Source organism: Plectropomus leopardus, chromosome 13 (genome assembly GCF_026936395.1).
Source record: "Plectropomus leopardus strain MGB_pleo_1.0 chromosome 13, ASM2693639v1, whole genome shotgun sequence".
NCBI lineage: Eukaryota > Metazoa > Chordata > Actinopteri > Perciformes > Serranidae > Plectropomus > Plectropomus leopardus.
Genome location: NC_142188.1, coordinates 3,345,001 through 3,368,782, shown reverse-complemented (window position 1 = coordinate 3,368,782; position 23,782 = coordinate 3,345,001). Strand labels below are relative to the sequence as shown.

Sequence of the window (23,782 nt, the reverse complement as noted above, 5' to 3'; positions counted from 1 at the left end):
CTGATATTCAGCCTGATATTTGTGCAGGTATCTGAAATGAAGTTTGATTCAGTTGAGATTCAGTTTAATCTGCTTCCTAAACAAATCAACATCACTGCAACACACTAGTTCCACTCGTGGATGAGTTTCTTGTGCAAGCAGCTAATTGGACTGAGCTTGTTGTGCACTCGAGGAATTAGCTGCATGTTCCCTTTGTTACACTGAATGTTTGTATAAAAGTTTTAAGCTGAAGTGACAGCATAACTTACACTTTGCAGGGAGTGTGTTTTCTTTAATGAGTTTAGATGTTATGTTAACTTGTGCTCTGCATTAAAAGTGAGGAATATTTCCATATCATGAAAAAATATTTCACAATGGTGAAGGATACTTCTATATCGAGGATACTCAACTTGTTTTGCTTGGGGGGCCGTTTTTGCAAAATGACAGGAGGCCAGGGGCCAATGGCAGCAGCCCAAGAAGTGTCTAGGATTTTGACATTTTGAGGACTTTGGGACCTTTTTTAGGATTTTAGGACATTGATAGAAATTTGTGACATTTCCAGGATTTTAAGACGTTTCTCAGATTTTAGACATTTCTAGAAATGAGGACGTTTCTAGAATTTTAGGTCATTTCTAGGACTTTATACCTTTCTAGGATTTAGGACATCAGGGGCTTAGCTAGGACCTCGGGGGGGACTCTATTGGCTATTTTGATGCTGTTTTTTGCACTCTGACCTTATGGATACTAAAAGTACAAAAACAATTCCCAGTGTTAACCGCTTATTTTGTCTGTGAATTAGAAATTAGAATAAAAGGTGTTGGGGGGCCACCCGACACCCTATCTGGGGCCACATCTGGGCTACGGGTCATAACTTGAGTATCACTGCTTTTTAATTTTTGTTTCTTGCTGTCTTTTTTGTAACTCTGCGCCTGTGCTTGACTCTGTTGTGAAGGGAAAAACATTAACATTTAGACTTTACAGTTTGTGCTCCATTCAACAAATTCAAGGTGACTAAGTAGAAGAAGCAAAGAGAGAATGTGTGCCAAAGACAGGGCTAAAAGCCCAATGGAATGAAAAATGCATTTTCCAGGATGCCAAATAAATGTCAAAATATTTTCACTAAATTCAGATCAAGCAAAAGACATTTTCTCTTTGTGCAAAATACCCATTTTCTTAAATGACTCATCCTGCAGTTACACAGATACTTCCAAACAAGTGTCACCACAGATATTGCTGACACTGCCCAAATCTCTCAGCATGTAAGATACACAGGTCTGGACTAAAGCAGATCGCAGCTGGAACGGCGTTAAAAGACTATAAATTTGACAATATGACAACCCACTGAGCTGCCACTGAGGGCCATGTCCTAGATTGAAATCACAAATCTTTTAGGTTTGAACATTGCTGAAAACGTTATGGATAAAGTAAGCACACATCTTAACAAAATATATAACACAGGTCTGGTCGTTTTCAGACATTTTTATGTGGAAAAGTTACATAATATATATTTTTTAAAAGCTTGCACACATTTTTTTAATGTGGGGACACACCTTCAATACAATCGTTTTAAAATCCAGATCCACAATTTAAGAAGGTGTATTTCATAGCTCTCGTGTAGTTTATAATCAAAGTTCTGCAGCAGCACCGCAGTGTGTGTGTGTGTGTGTGTGTGTGTGTGTGTGTGTGTGTGTGTGTGTGTGTGTGTGCGCCTTCAGTTTATGAAAAGCTTCTTAGAGCAGGATTAGGATCATCATTGTCCACTGGCTTATGATAGGACAAGGATTATGTTAGTACAAAGATATGTTTAGCAACACATCCCAGAACTCGCACACCCACACCGGCCCCGTGTGAAGGGATGGAGCTTAAAGATTCAGGGCCGCGCTGCACCGACAGCATCTGCACCATTTAAATTCAAAACATTATTCGCTGGTTTAGCTTTGATCCGTGCAAGATTTTCTACATGCAGATCACAATGTCAGCTATGATAGTACAATTATAAGATGAATTTCATACGCAAAGCTAAGAGATGAACCGCAGCAAGACGTGTAGACAGGTTCAGGTCTGCTCTGTTTCGGCAACTCAACCACTTAGTTAACCCATTTTACGCACTTTTCATCCTTCCTTTGTTTGATAATTTTGTCTGTGGTCATGCATATGGCATAAACTTTGGTAAGATTGTGTATTTTTGTTTAAAGTGTTTTCAGTGTTTTTGTGTTCTAATTTCCAGTTACTTGTCTTGTACTTTTACTAAATTTTAATTAATTTAGCATAAATGTACGGGGAAAAGAAGGAAAAATTAAATAGAGAAAAATTAGATTTATAATTATCAAAATTAGATATTTAAAATTATGTTACAGAAGAATTGTAGTCTTGACAATTTAAAACCTGAGCAAAATGGCTTGATTTCTTTCAAAAACATGGGAAAAAGGCAATGAGCAATTCAACAAGAAATTACCCCAAAATTAGCAATAAATGAGTAAAAAGTTACAAGACAGTAACCTAAAAATAAATTCAAAAAGAAAAGTAGAAAACAAACAAAAAGAGACAAGAAAATGACCTTTAGAAACTATTCAAAAAATCTGTAACATCATTTAAGATATATAATTACATGGATTATAAATATATATATTATATATATACATTTTGTGGATATTTTTCCCTTTTTGTTGGAAAATATTTATAATCTATTTATAAATATTTCCACATTTCTTGCCAAGTTGCTCATTACCTTTGTCCCATGTTTATAAAAAATGAATAAAAATCCACGTTTCTCAGGTACTGTGGATTGAAATGCTTGTAAAAGCTGTCACAACAAAACTGATGTTAATCCAGGTTCAAACACATTAATAAAGACTAATACAAAAAAAAAGATTTTCATATCAGTTGTCCGTCCACTTGGACATACAGACACATCAGGAGGACAGCAGAGTGAAGGTCCAGGAGTCAAACTGCTGCTTCAGGAGTAAAGTTATTAATAAAAGCTCGACCACCAAATCCCACCTTGAGTCAACATCAGCCATCCGTCACAGTGACAACCGCAGGGCAGATTTGTGGGATAGCAGCAGAAACAAAGAGACAGAGAGGCAGAGAGACGGTGGAGGGGAGAGAACACGGAGGGGAGGGAGGGAGATATATATTATTACAGGCGGCTGGCCTACGGCGCTTCCCGGTAAAAATCCTAAACGGAACAGACAGACAAACACAACCGTATAAAACCATCTCAACCACCATATGGCTGCGGGGAGATGTCCTTGCTGTGTCCCTCACAAACCCCCCCCACCCTCTCTCCACAGCCTGCCCCCCTCCTGCCTCTCTCATTTCGGTGCTTTTGAAGTTCGCTGGTGGCAGTGTGGTGCCGCTGAGTTCCTCTCCGAGCACCTTCAAGCTTATCTGGATCTGTGATGGTGACAGCGGTCACCTGGGCCGCGCTGATAGCAGCCGAGCGTCATTAACATGGAGCGCATCTCCTGTTTTCACATTTCTTATTCTCGACGAGCCGAGAAACACAACCTGAAAACTCCACTGAGACAGTTTTCATCACTGTCACTGTATACATTAACTCCATGTGATGTCTGAAAAAAAAACACTTTCTATGCAACACAGAAAGTTTAAGAGATAAAACTGAATCCAAACCTTTTCCAGCTTTTCTAATTCTGCTGCTGCAGTTTTGTGTGTTGCTGAAATATCACCCTGATTACTTTCTTGATCATTTTAATTTGATCACAGTTATTTATCATGGTTATTCATCTCAGTTTTTTGGAAACAAAATGGTTTTAGCGTTTGTGTTATTTAGTGTTTTTTGGACCTGGGACCCTCTTGCTGCGAGGCGCCAGTGCTAACCACTACACCACAATCACAAACCACAAATCACAAAAAGGGTTTCACGCTGGCATGAGGTGGTATTTCAGGTGATTCAAAAAAGCCAAATTTCACAAAACTGCAGTGGAAACACTTCTAGGTCACGTGATGCTACGTCTATGTGCTTGTCAGCAGGAACTGGATCCCTCATGATGCAGGAGGAGCTACAAGAGCTGTTACTGCCTCACATAACTCCTCTCTCCCTCTCTCTTTCTCTTTTGTCATTATTGTAATTTAATTGTTATTTACGACATCTATTGCACGTTCGTCCGTCCTGGAAGAGGGAGAGTTTTTCCTCAGTCGATGTGACGGTCTAAGGACAGACGGATGTCGTATGCTGTAAAGCTCTCTGAGGCAAACTGTGTTTTGTGATAATGGGCTTCATAAATTAATTTGACTTGACTTCAAACGTTGAGCAGATCATCTTTTGAATCAGATTCCTTTTTCCTAAACCTAACCATGCGCTTTTGTTGCTAAACAGAACATGTGCTTTAATTGACACTCTGACATTAATTGCAGCATCCCAAAATGTCAACAGAATACTTTTAGTGTAATATGTAGACGTAAAAGTCACCTGACAAAATGCCAACACGTGGCAACTTAGGATGATAACGTGTCAGAGAAAACTCGCACTGAGAGAGCACGCAACATCCACCCAGCACACGTGTCAACCTTTTCAGTGTTATCTCCACATAACTCCACTTGACTCATCATATTAGGCGTACTTTCATTTTCACTGTGAGTCAAAAAAGGCCACAGACTGCACACAATATCCATTGTTATTCTGTGCATGAAAACCAGTGAACTGTTTGTAAAAATAATCTCAAAGGTCGAACGTTTCTCCGACATCTCAATACTGAAAATGTCAGGATCTAATTCTGTTTTCCAGAGAGCTGATTGAGTGGCTTCACTTGTGATGAAGACTGAATAAAGTGTGATGTTAATGTGTCTGCAGAGAGGACTAGTCTCTGTGCTCGGAGGTTAACCCTTTGAAACCTGGATCGACATCATTTTTCTGGTGCTGCGTGCAGACCCCTTTCCGAAGTATTTAAACCTTTGGACCCAAAGCAATCTATCTATCTATCTATTTGGAAACACGGGGGAAAAGTGAGCAACTTGGTAAGAAATGTCAAGCTGAAAATGGCAAGAAATTAGTAGATTTAGAAAATCCTATAAAAAAGCTATGGAAAAATGTTCAAAATGTAACAATTAATAATTGGTAGTCATCACAATTGTATATTTTAAGGGAATTTTTTCAGGTAATGTCATTGTTTGCTTTTGTTTATGACTTTCCAACTTTTGTTGCTATTTTTCAGGTAGTTTTCTTGTACTTTTTAGGTCTTTTCTTCCCATGTTTCTGAAAGAAATCAAGCCAATACGATAAAGTTTCAATGAGGTAAAGCAGAAGCACCACGCTGGCTTGTTGCAGCATGTGCGTGTGAATGTGTGTGTTTCTGTGGGTGTGTGGGTGTGGGTGTGTGTGTGTGTGTCTCTGTCTCGTCCCTTTGATTTGTTTACACAGCAGCCGTCCGCAGACACCCAGCCATGCTTGGCCACATTAAAGCTCCTCTACTAATCTGTCACCTCGATTAATGCCAGCTAAACAAGGGACACACAGACACACATGTGTCCCGCACAGCATGGACACCGAAACACACAGACTACACAAGTGCTTTGGCATCCGCTGGTCCAGACGTGCTAATCTCTCCGACTGCAGATTGGATTGTGTGGTAGCCAAAGACTGAGCAATCAGAGCGCAACATCACCTAACAGTAACAGTTACAGGAAAGGAAAGCTTTTATTTTGAAAATAGAAACCTACTGAAGCAGTGAAATCACATTGTAAGCTTCTTTATTCACAATTATGTTTGCTGTTTTTGGTTTCTTTGTCCAATTTCGCCCATTTACTGTTTTAATAAATGGCTTTTGGTTCAATAACTCTGTAATTTTGACATAATCTTTCATTAAAATTAACTTGAGGACCTTTACTCATCACGCAGCAGTTGAAATTAGACTGTAAGAGACCTCGGGAAACCATTTACAGCAGCATAATTAGCTCCACCAGCCATCTTACTGGATGCAGTGCAGCGCTGACAAGTCCTAAACAAACCAAACAGCCTTAAAACTTAAATTTTAATCAAGCTCTCTTCATTATGCTGCGAATTCTCACCCTCCTGTAATTTAGAGTGGAGTATCTCAGAGTGTAATTCTGTAATGAGTGCAGGGGAGAAATGACACAATATGTTAATTGCCTCATGCAAGAGGAGCGCAAACATCTAATTTAAGAAAATGAATGTGAGAGGGGGAGTTGGTGGAGCGGCGGCGAGGACAGCGGAGGTCAGGAGATGCCGTCAGCTGACAGCAGGCCTCGTACGAGTCGTGTAATCTGCTCAGAGTGACGCCCGTCTGAGTCTTTGGGAGGCCGAGGCTCAAGTTGGCTGTGCAGAAAGTCTTTAGGGCAACTTATCGACGAGAAACTGTGGCAACATCTGTCTGTGATGAGAATTTAAAAAAGGCTCCAGCAAGCAGACAAACAATCTGAGAGAAAGTTTCACAGCGAGACAGATGGACGAGAAGAGAGAAGTTTTACTGTTTATCATCAGTGAGGCAGCGAAAGAGAAAAGATGTTGATCACAGATTCACATGGTTTATAATCAAATATTGGTCATATTTTGTTTTTTCAGTTCAGTGATTCTGCAGATAATTCGCCAGAAATTATGTTGGCATTGTAGATTTCTGCAAACCACAGATATTTTATATTTGCACATTATTATGTTGCCAATATATTAAACCTTTGTTTCCACAGCGCTCGTGCTCAGGTTCAGGAATAGAAATAATGGTTTTAGTTAGGAAAAGATCATGTTTTGGCCTAAAATACGCACTTTTGAGGGCAAAACAAGAACCAAAACATGGCCAGTATTCCCTCACACACACACACACACACATATATATATATGTATATATATATATAAGGGAATCTTGTCATCCTGGCTGTCTCTTTCCACCTCATCATTTCTCTTTTGACTAATTTATCTGGTCGAGGGACAATATCAGCTGTGGTGGATTTCAACACACACACACACACACACACACACACACACACACACACACACACACACACACACAGAGTCTTCAGAGGGGCAACCCTGTTACAGAAAAGCAGAGACATCTTGCGCAGCCTGTCTCTGCGCATCAGCATTAGAATTTCAAAGTAGCTTTTGATTGTTTGATCTCATATCCAAAAATGATTGTTGTTATAAAAAGAAGTATGAGAAAAAGCAATTAACATAAAGCTGTGCTTCTATTAATACCCAGTTTTCTCTGTAGTCTTGTGGCTGGTTGTGATCCATAATTAACAGTGAAGAGATCCCATTTTCACCTTCTGCTGCGGCTCCCCACTAGACCAGCTCTCTGGAGAGCGCCGTCGAGCGAGAGCAGCCAACAGATGATACTTCACACTGCAGGAAAACTATGAAAAAGCTACTCTATTTTTCTAATAATACAACCTGACAGAACAGATATTGACACTTGAATATTTGAGTGTTTCAAGTGTTGAACAGGTGGATCAGCATTAAGCTGCAGATCTGACTGAAGGTGACAGAAGCGTTATATTAAGAGACTTTTAACCCTTTGATGCTTTTACATTGTGTCTCAAATGTAATCACACACACACAAGCATGCACGCGCACACACACACACACACACACACACATAAATACAGCAAATTGGCTTTATTTCTTCTGAAACCTTAAAAGGAAGGCAATGAGCAATGAAAGCAAATGAAAAAAAAGAGCAAAAAAAAAAGAAAAAAGAAAATTAGAACAAAAAAGTACATAAATACCTAAAAATTAGCTTAATATAAAGAAAAGAAAATTAAAAAAGTATAAGAAATGACCTGGAAAAGGTGCTATCAGTGGAATAAAATGCCAAAGTTGGCAAATTGTTTACCTTTTCTTTTCATTTTTGCTGAAAAAAAGCTAACGCAGTGCTTTACCGAAAATTTAATGCATGTAATATGTTACAGAAATCTGCAAAGACGTTTATGTGGGAAATCTTTCCATGATAGCAGTAAAATGACACGGTGCAGCATCAGGAGCAACAGAAAGAGCCCCATCCCTTTGTGAAAACACACAAGCTGATCAGTAATAAACAGCTCCTGTATATTACAATAACAATATCTATATACTATAATAAATCTGACTGTATTGACCATCTCTTCCCCGGAGCCCCTGAGGCTCCTGACAACTGCAGTTTATCTCCATAATAATCAGGCCGCCACTAAATACATCAACACAAGGAGATCGTAAAAACACAGCATTCAGCTCCATTGATTAGCATTGTTAATTTCTCGCTCAGCGGTGCAGGCTAAGTGAGGCTGCAGAGCTCACTGCGACCGCTCGGTGACAAGTTCTGTTATAGAGAGGCAATGAAGACAGAAAATAAAATAATCTTGATCTCTGCATGTGTCTCTGACTCTTTTTCACTCCGAATCTTCCATCATAAATGTGCTACAGCGGCAAACAGAGGTCTGAGTAAACGTTAAGCTTCAGCTGCTTTATCTTCTACAGGCAACAGAAACAATTTTGAAATAAAAGCGTCGCTGCCCTTCAAAAAAATAAACACAGCTGTTTTCACGGTCTTCAAAAGAGTTTTTATCTGCAACCACTGCGGTTAAGGTCTGTTTGAGTTAGATATCACCGTCTGTGGTCAGAAAGCACTAAGTGCTTTCACGAACGCAGGAGGACGCCGCTGTTTTTCTAATAAGGATGGTCTAAATATTATGTACTTCTTATTTGGGGGTGAAGTGTCTCTTTAAATTAGTTTTTCACCAAAATAAAGATGGTTCTCTCATAAAACTATTCCGCCTATGCAGTAGAAAGACACAAATACTTTAGAAATTGGTGCCACATTACCAGAGAAAAACAGAAAAAGGACTGTGACATTGGCTTTTGCTCACCAGGTAGAAAACCTACAACTACCAGAATGCACTGCGCCACACTGAACCAATAAATGCTACGACTGGTGGGTGACTTAACACGAATTCGGTTATTTTTCGTTTAGATTTAATCAGTGCTGCCTCATTTAACTGTTAATTTCACTGTTTCACATTTTGTCTTCTTTTTTCTTTCTTTTTATTCTATTTTCTCTGCTGCCTCCTGGATGAAATTTTAGCTTTTCATTTTTACACAATGCAGAATTACAGAAATCGGCAAAGTATCCCTTTAATCATACTGACAACCAAATGTTTTGCAGAGCACATTTTAAGATATTGTTGAGACAATTTTAAACAATCAGCCAACATTTTAAAAAGTACGGTATGCGCAATTTTTAAAAAAAAAAAAAAAATTTAAACGCTGGGCCCCAGATGGCTGTTTTCTTTTTATTTTCTCTCACGCTAATGCTCTCCACTTGAACTTCCTGGAGTCTGATTTATTATTATTATTTTTTTAAGTTAAAAGAAATCTCTCTTTGGCGGCAGCATGTGTTGCCTCCAGGAAGATACGCCACTGATAAAGATCAAAAGAAGACAGATCAGATCTTGTTCAACTAAAAAATCGGATATTTTGAACATTTGTCTGCGTTTGCCTGCAACAGGAAGTGTCCCTGTTACAGAGAAAGTGCTTCTCTGGTGTCACTCGGCTCACTAACATAGTTTGCATTGTGGCTCACTTGCTTACAGCCGCCGGTTTCAGCGATGACATTTTTAAGGTAGCTTAAGGACAAACCCAGGAAGATTTCCCGCTAATGTAACAACTGAGTGGTGAAGAAAAAGAACTAAGTACATCTGTGAAATGTCACAGTCTCCCTCTAAGGTTGGCTGAGCACCATTACTAAGTAAAATCTGTGAAATGTTTTCTCTTTCTTCTGCAGTCGGCCTCCGCTCGAGCTGCCCTAAAGTGAGAGATCACACTTGGAGGGCAGTCCATCGGCTTCCTTTGTGCCATTCAAGATGAATTAATTATGTGATGAAAAAAGTAACATTAAACGCAGATGACGACGGGAGGAAAGTGAAGTTTAATCGCCTACAGAGATGATTTCTCCCTCAAAGGCAGAGGTCTGCTTTTATTAGAGTTTCTGTTATCTTAAGGGAGAGATGGTGAGAAAAAAAGACAGAGGGAGAGACTGACAGAGTGAGAGACAGAGAGGAACAGCAGGGATTGTGGGTAAATAACCAACAGTGCAGTAAATGCAGCATTGCGGTTCTGCTGTGATATGAGACTGGCTCTCATAAATAATGTAGCCGAGAGTGGGCCGGCCTACCAGGAGCCGCTGCACTGCTCCTCACACTGGGAAAACAAGGCTAAACAAACAGTGTGCTCGCCGGGTCACAGGTGGCTAAACACACATCACAGAACAGGTATCAATCACTGAGATGTGAACATGTCGCCCAAAACATGCACAACCTGCGTGCACAAACACTGAATGAAAACATTTTTGATGCAGAGAGAGCAGACATTACCTTTCACTGTGTTACAATACGACACTTCAGTTCAATTCAATTCAACTCAAATCAATTCAGTTCAGTTTAAACGACTTTATCAATCCCACTAGGGGCAAGTAGATAAGAGGTGCACGTTAAGACTACAAATACACGAACACAAACACACGTAGCAGCAGTCACAGTGTACAACCAGGCGAGTGCACCAGGAGCCAAGAAACTGAGATAAGAATAAAGTGCCAGTAGATGATATAATACACAGTAATAACAGTGAAAAATAAAGAATACCATATACAGGTGTATTACACCTACAAGGAATTTAAAAGTCTAACTGCCGAAGGGACAAAAGATTTGGAATGACTGTTTATTTTACCAGAAGGGATGAAAATGCGTTTTAATACGTTGCTGGTCGGCTGGTCGGCGGGACGGCGCCTGGCGTGGCAGCATGATGGGAGAGACGGTGTCGATTCATATCGTGGCCGGACAAAATCTGTCAAGGCCATAGGATATGCCACTGAATGGCATCAGTTTGAAATGCTGTCGGTAACGACGCAATCTAAGGAGCCGGAGGATCAATATCGGGCATAGGATGGCTGGTCCAACAAACCCCAGACTTTCACCTGGGAGCCTACTATCTGCTTCCTGTGTGAATGTAAAGCCAAACCATTTTTTGTATTTTTTTAGCAAACCTAACCACTTGCATTTGTTGCCTAATTCCACCATGGACTCTTGTTGATGTCTTGATGTTGGTTGTGGCATTGGGGGACATCACCAGCAGACACAGGAGGATACCTGTGTCAGCACATTATATGTAGACGTAAAAGTCTACAAAACAGCAATATGTGATGAGCAATGAGAACGAGTTGGAATATCACATCATTATTCCACCTCGCCGTTCTGTATATAAGGTATGATTGTGGAGTAGGGGTACAGTGGTGTCTCACCATAAGCCCCCAAGGGAGGTACTAATAGCACCGAAATGGTGTCTGTATAAAAAGCAAAGCTGGTAGGACGGGATTATGGGCAAGATGGGGGTCACATTTTGACGACATATTATGTGTGGGACCCACAGTGGGAGAAAAAACAGCTACAAGCAGGTAGCAACCAACTCGAAAAAGAAGAGAAGCAGCTAAAATGTCCGCAAATTGGGAATACAATGAGATTCAGGAGCACTTTGTCCCCCAAGCAGAGGACGAGATCAGCCGCCAAATAACAGGTGTGGTAAACTATTTTTACTGACATATTATGCCATTGTTATAGTTTAGCTATCACTGAACACCTATGTTGTATGTGACACTAAAGGTCAACACTGATTTTTGTGTAATAATGCAAAGATGGCACATAGCAGCCCTATAGCACCATCTCTGTGCAAAAGCACCATCCCTGATTCTGTATACAGGCAGACAAAAAACAACAAAAAAACAGACTTTTCTCTCTGAGCACAGACAAATTTACACCACTTAAGAAGATTACTAAGCCTCCTAATTGAAGCTGATTCTTTCTGAAAGACCATAAAAGTAATATAACATGTCGCCAACATTTAAATACTGAAACTTAATTTGCACATGAAAGCAGCAGCGTTTTCTGCATAATGGCAGAACGGCAGCAGTGGCGGGAGGGGGACCACAAACCTACAAGTGTGTTTAAGCACAATAGTTCCCCGTGGAGCGTGTGTGGATTACACCAATAAAAACAGACTATTATCATCGCTGCTCATAAGCAAAACACTGATTCCTCCCTGATGACTCAAACACAAAACACTGGGAAAAAAAGAAATGCATAAAAACATTAAACAAGTGAGGAAGCGACTGCGGGTTATTGCTGAGAGGAGAATAGATCCAAAACAAGTCTGTGTGTGTGTGTGTGTGTGTGTGTGTGTGTGTGTGAGGGGTCAGGAGTAAATATGAAATGATGCGGCATCTGTTGAGACTTTAAGTGATATATCACTCCATTCCACTTCGTTTAGCATCACTTCGTCTGAGTTAATTGGTTCATGAGGAGCACTAATTAAGGGGGATGGCCTTGTTTATCGTCACGGCGACACTCGTTAAGCGGAGAGATCTTTTTTTTTTCCTTCAGGACTGGTGACATTAACCCTCCCTTCATTACTGTAGGTGGTGGGGGGCTGCGTCAGTGTGTATTGTAGTCTTGGATGTGGCAGCTGCAGATAACAGCTCACGCGCAGCAGAGTGATGCAGCCTGACATCACTCCACATGTGCCGTAAACAAACGTACGCATGCATAAACAGGAAAAGACATAATAAACATTCATTATGCAACAAGTAGATCTGACCAAGCAATCTGATTGGTCAACATGACATTCAATATGTGCTCAAATCTGCATGAGTACACCTTCCTCATCACTGAAAAAATGACTCCACAACTAAAGCAAGTTTGCAAAATTCCCAGAATTGGAGAAATGTTCATCAGTTGGGTGAAAAGGAGCATTTCAGGCCAGTATCATAATGTTTGGATTACATCATGTCAAAAAAATCTCCACAGCATCAGTGAATTACAGCTCAGATTATTAAAGGTAACAGCCAACTCACTAATGGTGTAAACTATAACACAAAGATGACAAAAACCAGCATTAACCACCTTGTTTCGAACAGATACGTTTTAAACTGACAAAAACTGAAAGCCAACTCAGTCCAGCACTAGGCATGATGGGAAATACAGGCTAAGTGATTGGGACCGCAGTGAAAACGTCAACAGCATTAAATACGGATTGAAGCAGAATATTTCGTTAGATAACAACATGAATTTTGGAAATGATGAAACCTCCATCTTGAGCTACTAGCTTAAAAATACGGGTAAAGTTTGCAGATGTAATTAAATCTGTATATGGAAAAAAAATTCTACAGATATTTTCGCCGTAACAAGACTGAGTAAACTGAGCTTTTCTGTGTTTACATCTGTTGTATTTATTTAGTTTGGGAAACCCCACCATCTCTAAAAAGCAGAAGCTCAACTTGGTCAGCGGACTCAACAGGGACTACAAAACGTGCAGGTTCAACCTACCTGCTGGAGAAGGAAACCAAGTTTCATCACATCACTGGTGTAACTGACTGTTTTCTAATTATTAGTCAGACTCCATGTACTGTATTTCCATGGAAACAGTATCACACTCTCAAAAACACTTTAGTGTTCAGAGCTAAATGCCCCACACATGAATACATTTTGATTAGACAAAAAAAAGCTGTTTCTTTTTTGTTGGGGGGGCGTTAGGTGCTATGTGGTCCTAACCACATCACAGTCATGCTCAAATGATTTAAAGCACACCTTCTCATGTAGTATTGCTTCAGACAGCCATACGAGATAAATCTGTGTCCTACCTCTCTGCGTCTCGACGCCCAGCAGGTCTGTTTGACTTTCCAAACCACAGCAGCCACCAGCAGCAGAGACAGGAAACAGCTGGACAGAGGGGAGAGACACGCACTTAGTCAGTAAATCAATCAATCAAAAAAATCAATAAATCCCAGTGTTGCATAAAAACAAGTCTGCAAAATACAGTCCTGTCAAGCAGGACGAGCTGGTGCACACACCTGACAGTCATTTCATTTTTTTTATATCTGCTACTAATGTGAGATGAATACTTTTATCAACATTTATTTAATACATTGATATATTTTTCTGATGTTTTTTTAGCCCCAAAAGAGAGAATGCAGGTAAAATTGGTGTAAAGTGATGTGCTTGAGAAGACAAGGATCTCTTTGTTGGATCTAGAGGAAATATATTCCTGTAAGCTAAGGCAGCTTTATGTGTGTAGAGCAATTCAAAGCACTTCACCGAGCAACAACATATAAAACATAATAAAGGATACAGATTTAATATGATAGAAAATTGTAGTCAGACCTATCTCCACAGCACTGTGTCAGCACTACAGAAAGGTCTGAGAGCATGTTATCATTTTGCAACAATCGTAAAAATGTTCCGGCTTGTTTGTATTTCTTTAAACCAATCACAGTCATCTTGGGCAGAGCAGCAATGCTCTCGCAAAACAGTGTCAGGAGGGAACTTATTTCGGTGTCACAGTAAACGCCACAGTTAGCAGTTACAGATGTGTGTCCAAACTCATCAAATACGTCCACTCTCAGTGTTTTAGGACAGCGTCAAATCAGACAGAACCAGTGGTGTTGTTATTATACATATATGGCGGACGGCCGAATAGCACCGGGTGCGTCCAGATACAACGGACGCATGTGCGTGAAACACTGAAGGACAGCGTCAGGTAATAACGCTGCCGGTAACAATGTAACATAAGGAAGGCGGGTGGGTGAGTGGGTGAGGTGGATGTTTCCCACAAACAACTGCCATGTTTGTGTTTTTTCTTCACCTACCATGTGCTTCTTTTGCCTAAACCGAACTGTCTGCAACTTTGTTGCCTGATCCTAAACATCATGACGGTCCACGCTTTCGTGTAAACATAAGGGCAGTGTTGCGTCATCCCACCATGTGCCTTTGACGACATCACAGTAACGGCATCGTGGAGCGTTAACAGCTGACACAGGATACCTAAAACATCATAAGTAGACGCAGAAAGTCGCTGACAGAGCGGCACCATGTGACGAGATGGGATGAAAACGTTTTGCACAGCATCGCTGCAGCAATATCTCGAACACTCTGCAAGTCCCAACAAAATATATCCAGACTGTGAATTTGAGCCGAGCTGTGCCCTTAAACTGATAAGACAGCAACATGTTTCTCCTGTACTTTCAGCCCCAGTGGACGATGTGCAGCGAGAAAGAGTCCAAATCTGACCAGACTGAGACGTCCACAAGTTGCCAACAAATCACCAGAGAAACTCGTCCTGACACCTGCTGTTGTCTTGTTTGACTCATGGGAGGTCCTTAACTGTGAATACAGTACACACTGCTCCAAAGACGTGCAGGGACAGAGCTGCCTGACTGTGGGATACTAAAACACACAAAAACACACACACAAACACAAACACACACACATACACACACACACACACACACACACACACACACACACACACACACACACACACACACACACACGCACACACACACATTCAGCTGTATGTGTCAAAAGCCTCGTGTGTAAATTTGTTAAATCTACAGGGTCATGATATGAGAGAAAAGCAAAAACATATTTCTGTTTCACAAACTGATCTTTAATTTTTTGGACTTCTGTTTTCATGTAAAACAGTTTTTTACTCCCTCTGTCCTCCTACAAATTATTCAACTGAAACAATTACTCAACTAGAACAATCTGAGAGGGGAAAATAATTATTGCTCTCTACTTCTCGACACGTTCAACATTTTAATAGGGCCCAAGTCAAAAAGGTTAGAAGCCGCTGCTTCAGACCTCTTTTGGGTGGAAATTGTACATTTAATAACATGCTGTGGGTGCAGAAAAAGTCCAATAATAAGGTGTTACAACTGACACAGGAGGCCACTGTCAACAGACAGCAAACAGAACAGAAGAAATAATAATGATCAAAGGAAACGCAAGAAAAACACGAACGTTAATAACATGTTTTCACACATCCCTTGTCCCTTTGAAAATAAGTTTCTGTACATTTCTAACCCATTGTGCAATTATTGGGCAATTTCTCCATGTTCTATAAGTCAGCTCAGAGTCCAGTATACAGTATGCACACCACTATATTTTAACTCTTTGACAGCTGGACTTGTATCACTTTTTTTGTGCTGATTTCAGCCGCTTTTCACCGGTATTTTATCCTTTGAACCTTTGAACCATGAGCAAAATGGTGCGATTTCTTTCAAGAACATGGGGAAAAAGCTACAGGCAGCGTGGTAATAAATAATATTTATAATAAATACATAAAACTATTTAAATACAATTACGAATAATCATAACATATATATATATATATACATACATATAGTTTTTTTTCTTCTTTTTTTGAACTATTTTGAACTATTTTTGGGTATATTTCAGTTTTTCATTTTTGGGTCATTTCTCCTTTTGTTGCTCATTACCTTCCTCCCATGTTTGTCTAAAGAAATCAAGCCAACTTGCTCAGGTTTTAAAGTGTCAAATAAAACATATTTTATGTTTACAGAACTCCTTGTAGTTGTCTTTTTATGTGCAAAAAGAAAAAAACAACACAAACTAAAAACCAGAAAAAGCACAATGCGTTATCTTTATACTTATTCTCCAGCTCCAGTTTCCGGAGAGAAAAATCGACCGAGGAGGAAGAGAAAAGAAATTCTATGGGAATTTGTGGCGAGATACAGAGCAGCCGTGACCACAGGCAGCTGGGGATTTTAGGACGGAGGCAAAGGGCAGCAAGAGGTCAACGAGCGACATGATGCTCTCTCACAAAGAACATGTACACACACATACACACAGTCGGCCCAAGAGTTCAGTGTCTGGAGGGCAAAGTTATCTGGCCAAACACAAAGCTCCTCTCTCAAGCCGAACTTCTGACAAGAACTCAAAACAAGCGCACCCAAAGACTTAACAACAGGAAGTCCCTGAGAAACTGCTGAGGACAGCAGCTCCCAAACAATCCGCCTCTTCATCTGTGTGTGTGTGTGTGTGTGTGTGTGTGTGTGTGTGTGTGTTATGTGTCCGCCTGCGTCTCTCTGTGAGGGTGACAGCATTGTAAAGGGTATTAGTGCTGTAATGAGCGTGACATTTTCAGACCCAGCCTGCTGAAGAGGCTGCAGTCACGGCCTCTGCCGTCCACACTCGACCTCCCAGCTGCACTCAGACGCACCACAGACAGGAAATCCCCCTCGGCTGATGAGGACAAGATGCTTATTAATGCTGCTGGAGGAAAACCATCCGCTCTCAAGACTCCAACTGATGATTGCTTCATAATGATACGAAAAGTTTGCATTTGAAAACGCTGTGAAAAGGTAAATATGTGTACTTTGCAGTTATGATTCTACTCTGTATATCCAATTTATTTTTAAAGCACAGGAAAAAAGGCAATGAATTACTTAGTAAGAAAAGTGCCAAAAATTGCAAGAAATTAGTACATTTAGCAAATTATTTTTAAAAAGCTAGGACAAACTGTAGTGGGGGAAAAAAGAAAAAAAACTAGGGAAAACCTATATGTAAAATTATTATTATAATTACATTTATTACAATTGCAATTATTTCCATACCTTTTTATTATAATACTAATGACTTTGCAAGGTCATTTCCCTATTTGTTTGTTTGTTTTTATTTTCTTTTTCATGGGTTTATTTTATTTTTTTACAAATTTTCTTGTGGGGTTTTTTTTAAATAATTTTTTGCAAATTTTTCAGTCTTTTTTCCCCTTTCATTGCTCAAATTCCAATTTTTTTGAAAGAAACTCTTTTGCTAAGGTTTCAGAGGATTAACCACGGCCTTGTTAAACCCTAAAATTTAAAGGTATCCACTACATAATTACATACAAATGTAACTTATCTGTGGTTTGCAGAAACGTTTCAATGCCAACATTTCTGTCTGGAGATTTGCCGATGAGTCTGTGGTGAATGTCATTTGTGAAACAACAGAATAAACTGTACCCAAAACTACTATTAAGTGATTCCACAAGGATTTCCAGAACCATCCAGGATGCCTTGAACACACACACTGCAGCTCATCTGGACAGCTGGATAATTACTAACAGCAGCCTAAAATGTATTAAGATCAGTGCACAAAGGGACGAAACTGCAGAGACCAAGTTACAGAAGTGGGACTGCATTTCGATGTAGCTGCAAATTGTATGATTTCATGTGACAAATAAATCGATTGTTAGAAAGCACTTTGCAGTGTCTGTTTTTTGTAGTGGAAAGAAATAGAGATCCGCACACCAGGAAGCTCCCATTAAAGGATTTTATTCTGCAAAACAAGTGACGTTTCGAGCCAGTATGCTCTTCCTTCTCTTCCTAGGAAGAGCATACTGGCTCGAAACGTCACTTGTACAATCACGTCACTTGTACACTTATACAATCCTTTAATGAAATTAAAGGAGTCTAAATTCTAAGTCTAAATTTAAGTCTAAATTCTTGCTTGTGTTGTACGTCGCTTTGGATAAAAGCGTCTGCTAAATGAAATTGTAGAATTGTAGAATTGTAATGGGAGCTTCCTGCTGTGCAGATCTCTATCTCTTTACACTTGTTCATCTTGGATCAAAGTTTATTATTATTATAAAATAGTATCCTCAAAGTACTTTCATTTTCTTGTGCTATGACACCATCTCGTCTCCATGGGCTCGCCAGATGTGCCAGGACCACACCACACTGAATATTCCCACGAAAAATCGAAAGCAAAGACAAATACACTCGGTAACTCCCCTGCAATGATTTTCCATCCTCCAGACGTAGCTTCTAAAAACCCTCCTCTGGCTGGGATTCAAATCCAATCAGGCAAAAGATTCCCCATTCAGACTGTATTACCTCGGCCCGCCATTAATGGGCCACGGGGCCCGAGCTTAGCCATCTAACCAATGGAGCGCAGTGGCTAATTGTCGCTATTACCAAAGCATTAGGGAGAAGGATGAAGGGGGAGAGAAGGGAGAGGAGGGGAGGAGGGGAGGAGGGGAGGAGGGGAGTGTCCTGTGGGTTTGTTAACACTCCTCTGAGCCTCTTGATAGGTTTAGGTTTAAGCCACAGGTAATAGCAATCGAACTGATTAAACAGCAAGGGATCGTGGGTAAGAACGAGTCCGTGTGAGAGTGTGTGGTTTCAACAAGCGACGACAAAAATCCAGAGCAGACACACACACACACACACACACACACACGCACACACACACACACACACGCAGCAGAACACAATGAAACATCTGAACCCCTGCGGGCAGAGCCAGAAATCAATAAGCTATTCGTTGAACATGAGCCACAGATAGCTCACAATCGGAAACAGCTTTCCATCTGCACAGGCAGCAAATCAGCTCTGAGCGCAGAGACGGGCCGACGGGAGATCCTGAGAGCTGCAGGTTCTGTGCCTGTTCAACATTCAAACCGTCCTTTAACTCCTTTTTTATTTATTCTATCTTTCACTTCAGCAAATAAGGATGTGATTTAAGTGAGCTGAAGTTCGTCTGTGTAGCAGATGGCCACTTTACATATCTAAACGTTCAAATAAACTCGTTGCGATCCCGCCCCGCAGGGCTGCTGCCTAAAAATGGACTATTCAGATTTTCAAGCCCCGAATCAATTTCACATCATTATTCAAAGCGTCCAACTTTTTCCCCTGTAGCATCGCAGTCCACAGAGCGACACGATAGCAACGAACGCAGCCCACAAACACGCAAACCTTATTATGAATTTCGTTACTGAAAATGTGAAGACGTTATTGTAGTTCTGACACGTTACGCTCTGCAAGCTGTGTTTACAACATGTAACACTTTTCATTTCCTTTGTCAGCGTGAACATCTGTGAGAAACAGGTGGGACATGTCACATGTCACCCTCGCTTTAATTAATTCAGGCTGATTTTCTAACTTTAGTCTCTCTGAAGATCGTCCTCTTTCTGTCCAGCCACCAGCTGAAATAGTTAATAAAAACTGCTGATAGTTTCCCACACTTAAAGCACTTTCAAGCAATAATGCAACGATCCTGCGAGTGAAAATACTACATTTCCAAAAACAAAACATTGTTTCAGGAAAAAATACCATTTCCCAAAACACTACAACATTTCAGAAAAACACAACAATATTTCCCCAAATGATTTTTTTTTCAGAAAATGCTACATTGCACAAAACAAAATATTTCAGAATACAACATAACATTTCCCAAAACACTACAGCTTTCCAGAAAATACTACAACATTTCTACAACTACAAAAAAAAACACCGTCAGTCAAAGTGTCCGTCTTTTTTCCGCTGTAGCATCGCTGTCCTCAGAGCAACACATGAAGACAACATCGGCAGCCAACAAACTTGTGTCAAACATGCAGACCTGTAAACCTCACTAACACAGCAGAAGGATTTCGTTAGCGGAAATCTAAGTGAATAATTGAAGTTCAGACACGTTACGCTCTGCGAGCTGTGTTTACCACATTCAACATGTTTCATTTCCTTTGTCAGCGTGAGCATCTGTGAAATTTTCATATCACTACAGGCTATAAAACGTCAGTCTAACGGGTGAATAAAGCGACTGCTATTGTCATTCAGGATCTACAGTTATTCCCACTAGGTGGACCATGTCCCCCTCACATTCATCATTTGTGGTTGATTTTCTAGCTAAAGTCTCTCTGAATAATCCCCTCTTTCTGTAGAGCCACCAGTTGAAAAAGTTAATAAAAAATGCCGATAGAGATTCCTCCAGTTACAGTGCTCTCAAAGCAATAATGCAATGGTCCTCAGGGTCAAAACACCACAACATTTCAGAAAAAAACACAACCTTTCCCAAAACTAAACAAGCGTTGTCAGTCAAAGCATCACTGTCCACAGAGCAACACATGATGACGACACAGGCCGCCCAAAAACTGGTCTTGAACACGCAAACCTGTAAAGCTTACTAACACAGCAGAAGGACAGAGAGCTGTGTGTCCCCCTCGCTTTTTAAATTTGGGCTGATTTTCTAACTTAAGTCTCTCTGAATATCATCCTCTTTCTGTCCAGCCTACAAAAAAGAGCTAATGAAAAATACTGATAGAGTTTCATTCAGTTACAGTGCTCTCAGAGCAATAATGCAACGGTCCGCTGGGGGCAAAACACCACAACATTTCAGAAAACACTACAACGTGTCCCAAAACAAAACAATGTTTCAGAAAAAATGGCATTTCCCAAAACACTGCAACATTTCCCAAAACACTGCAACATTTCCCAAACACTTAGAAAGCATCTGACTTTTCCTTCTTCCTCCCCGTAAGATCGTTGTCCACCAAGCAACACATGACATCAGCAGCCCACAGACTGGTCTCAAACACGCATACCTTTGGACCTCTCTAGCACAGCAGAAACCATTTTAGCTATTTTCATTTACTACCACAATTTTGTTGCAGAAAGATGCCTAAAAGTATGACAACATGCATCACTTTTTTGAAAAAGCTGCTGTGAAATCAGGCATTTCAGGTCACAACAATCACAAAAGCAGTCTGCAAAATCCTGCAGGGACTACCCAAAGTAAACCCACCTGTCTTATTATCAGACACTTGTGCCAGCTCAGGTGTTTCTCAGCAACATTCATGATTTTTTTTGCAACCATAACCAAGAAGTTTAGTTACAGTCGACATCAAGATACAACATAAAAGTCTGTAAAAGCCCCCGGCACCCCAAACAAACAGCAAACAAGCACTCACACACAGTGCTCAAGACCTTAAATGCACCCAAGAAACAGATGCTGCTCTTAAAGAACAAAACGGGTTGAAAGCTTCCTGCATACAGGAGCTGTGGATGTTATAATTTACACAATCCACATCGCTCCATCTCCTCTGTGTCTCAGTGCCAATTTCAAATACAGTATGTTCAGACAAATACAGCTACTCGAAAATGTGAAAAAAAGAGCAGACAAATGAAATATATTTGAACAAAAAGGCTAAGATCTCCGCAGAGAATCCTGTCGGAGGAGAGCGCTGATAGAGATGGTCATTTTGAATGAAGTGGGCGAGTTTGGGGAGTCTCATGGGCCACTTAGTGCTGAGTAGCTTCTCTGCTGTTTTGGGAAAGAGAGAGAGGAAAGAGCGAGAGAGAAACTGATTGCTAATCAAGCGAGCGAGAGCTGGGAGTAATTGGACAAAGCTGAACTGCAGTGTCACCAATTAGCATTTGAGACTGTGGAGAGCGGAGACATAAATGCAGTTTAATTATGGCCATTTTCCTTTTTTCTCCCGTTCATTTAGAGATGAGATAGAATACATGAGGAGGAGTGGGGGAGAGGAGGAGAGGAGAGTTTTAAACTTTTCTAAATCTTTGTGGAGGGAGATTTCACGGCTGATCACGGAGACACGGGAAGTAAAAACTTTGAGCAGTTGGGCCTAATTTTCCTACACAAAACCTACACATTTAACGTCAAATATATACCAGGCTTTCCTCTGAGCTTATATGGCATTTAAAAATTATGCCATTGTACAATGAAACACTTAAACAGGGATACTCAAACTAAACCCCACAGGCCAAACCTGGTCCCCATTTTCTAATTCACAATAAAAATAAAGTGATTAACAATGGGAACTGCCAAAGTGCATAAAACAGCATGCTCATATCCAATATGCTCATATCCTAAAAATGGCCTAAAATCTGAAAAATTGCTGTAAAATTCTACACACAATCTAAAGTCCTAGACACGTCCTAAAATCCTAGAAATGTCAAAAATCCTGGGCATGTCCTAAAATCAATGAAATATATTAATTATAATTTAATATTAGTATATGGAAGGTAAATCCTATAAACAGCCTAAAATCAGAGAAACATCCTAAAATCCTGAAAACATCCTAAAACCTAGAAATGTCCTAAATTCCGTGAAACATCTTAAAATCTACAATTATGTTTTAAAATCCAGACAAAACAATCCTAGAAACATCTTTAAGTTCCAGAAATGTCCAAAATTCCTATAAACATCCTAAAATCCTTGAAACGCCTTAAAATCCTAGAAACTTCCTACAATTAAATAAATGCCCTAATAAAATCCTAGAAATGTCCGAAAATTCAAGAGATGTCCCAAAGTCCCCAAATCATGCATGAGGCTGCTGCGACTGGCCCCTGGCCTCCCGTCAATTACTCATCATATAAAATAATGATGGCGCCAATAAGATGCTGCTATTTATTTTTCATTTGATTTAGCAGCACTGAAACTTTTATCTTCCCTTTGCCATTTCATCTGCACTGACCAGCTTTCCTTATGCTTCATATCTCTCAGATATAATTCGGTTGAGGAAACTTTATTCCTTCAAGAATATAGACATGATTTCACAGAAAGCATCTGTCTTTTTCAGAGTTTTGTCGCAGTAAACAGCTCGTCAGGCTGGCAAAGAGATACAGGAAGAAGTTCATGTGTGGTGATCAAACATACAGGCGTGCGTCACGAACATCCCTTTTTCAGACCCTCCTTAAATGCACAGTGTTTTGTCTGTGGCTTCAATGCTGAAAGTATGTCTGAATTCTTTAACTTTGCTTCTGAACACACCGGTCAAGAAGATGAGGACTGAAAAACTTTTGCTGCGATGCAGTAAAAATTCATTCTCACAGGAAGAACAAATAACAGGTTCTCAGGTAGTTTAGGGCGAATATAAGACAGTTTTAAGTAAAGGTCAAAGTCAGTGTAAACTTTTTCATCGTTTTACCATAAAACGGTACTACGGCTCCCACAGGGTTAATATTTAACCCTTTGAAACCTGATAAATTGGCTTGATTTCTTAAAAATCATGGAGAGAACCAAATGAGTGATGGAAGAAGAAATGACAAAAATTGGCGAGAAATTAGTACGAAAAAATACTTAACATAATAATAATAATAAAAATAAATTCTGTAACATTATTTTAAATATGTAATTATGATAATTAGAAATATACATTTTCCCTATCTTGTTTCCTTTTTTTCCCTAGACATTTTTACCTTAACTTTTTTTTCATTTAAGAGTATTTCTGGGACTT

General features: G+C 40.0%; 1 protein-coding gene across 3 annotated transcripts in view; it reads right to left on the bottom strand.

Annotated features, from left to right (window-relative positions):
• atrnl1a (attractin like 1a) overlaps positions 1–23,782 on the bottom strand; it is a 293,068-nt gene that overhangs the window by 107,065 nt on the left and 162,221 nt on the right. For all 3 annotated transcript variants that reach the window (XM_088086416.1, XM_088086417.1, XM_088086419.1), the window contains one exon: positions 13,611–13,689. In XM_088086416.1, coding sequence (XP_087942542.1) covers positions 13,611–13,689 — 79 coding nt within the window. The remainder of the gene's footprint in view (positions 1–13,610; positions 13,690–23,782) is intronic.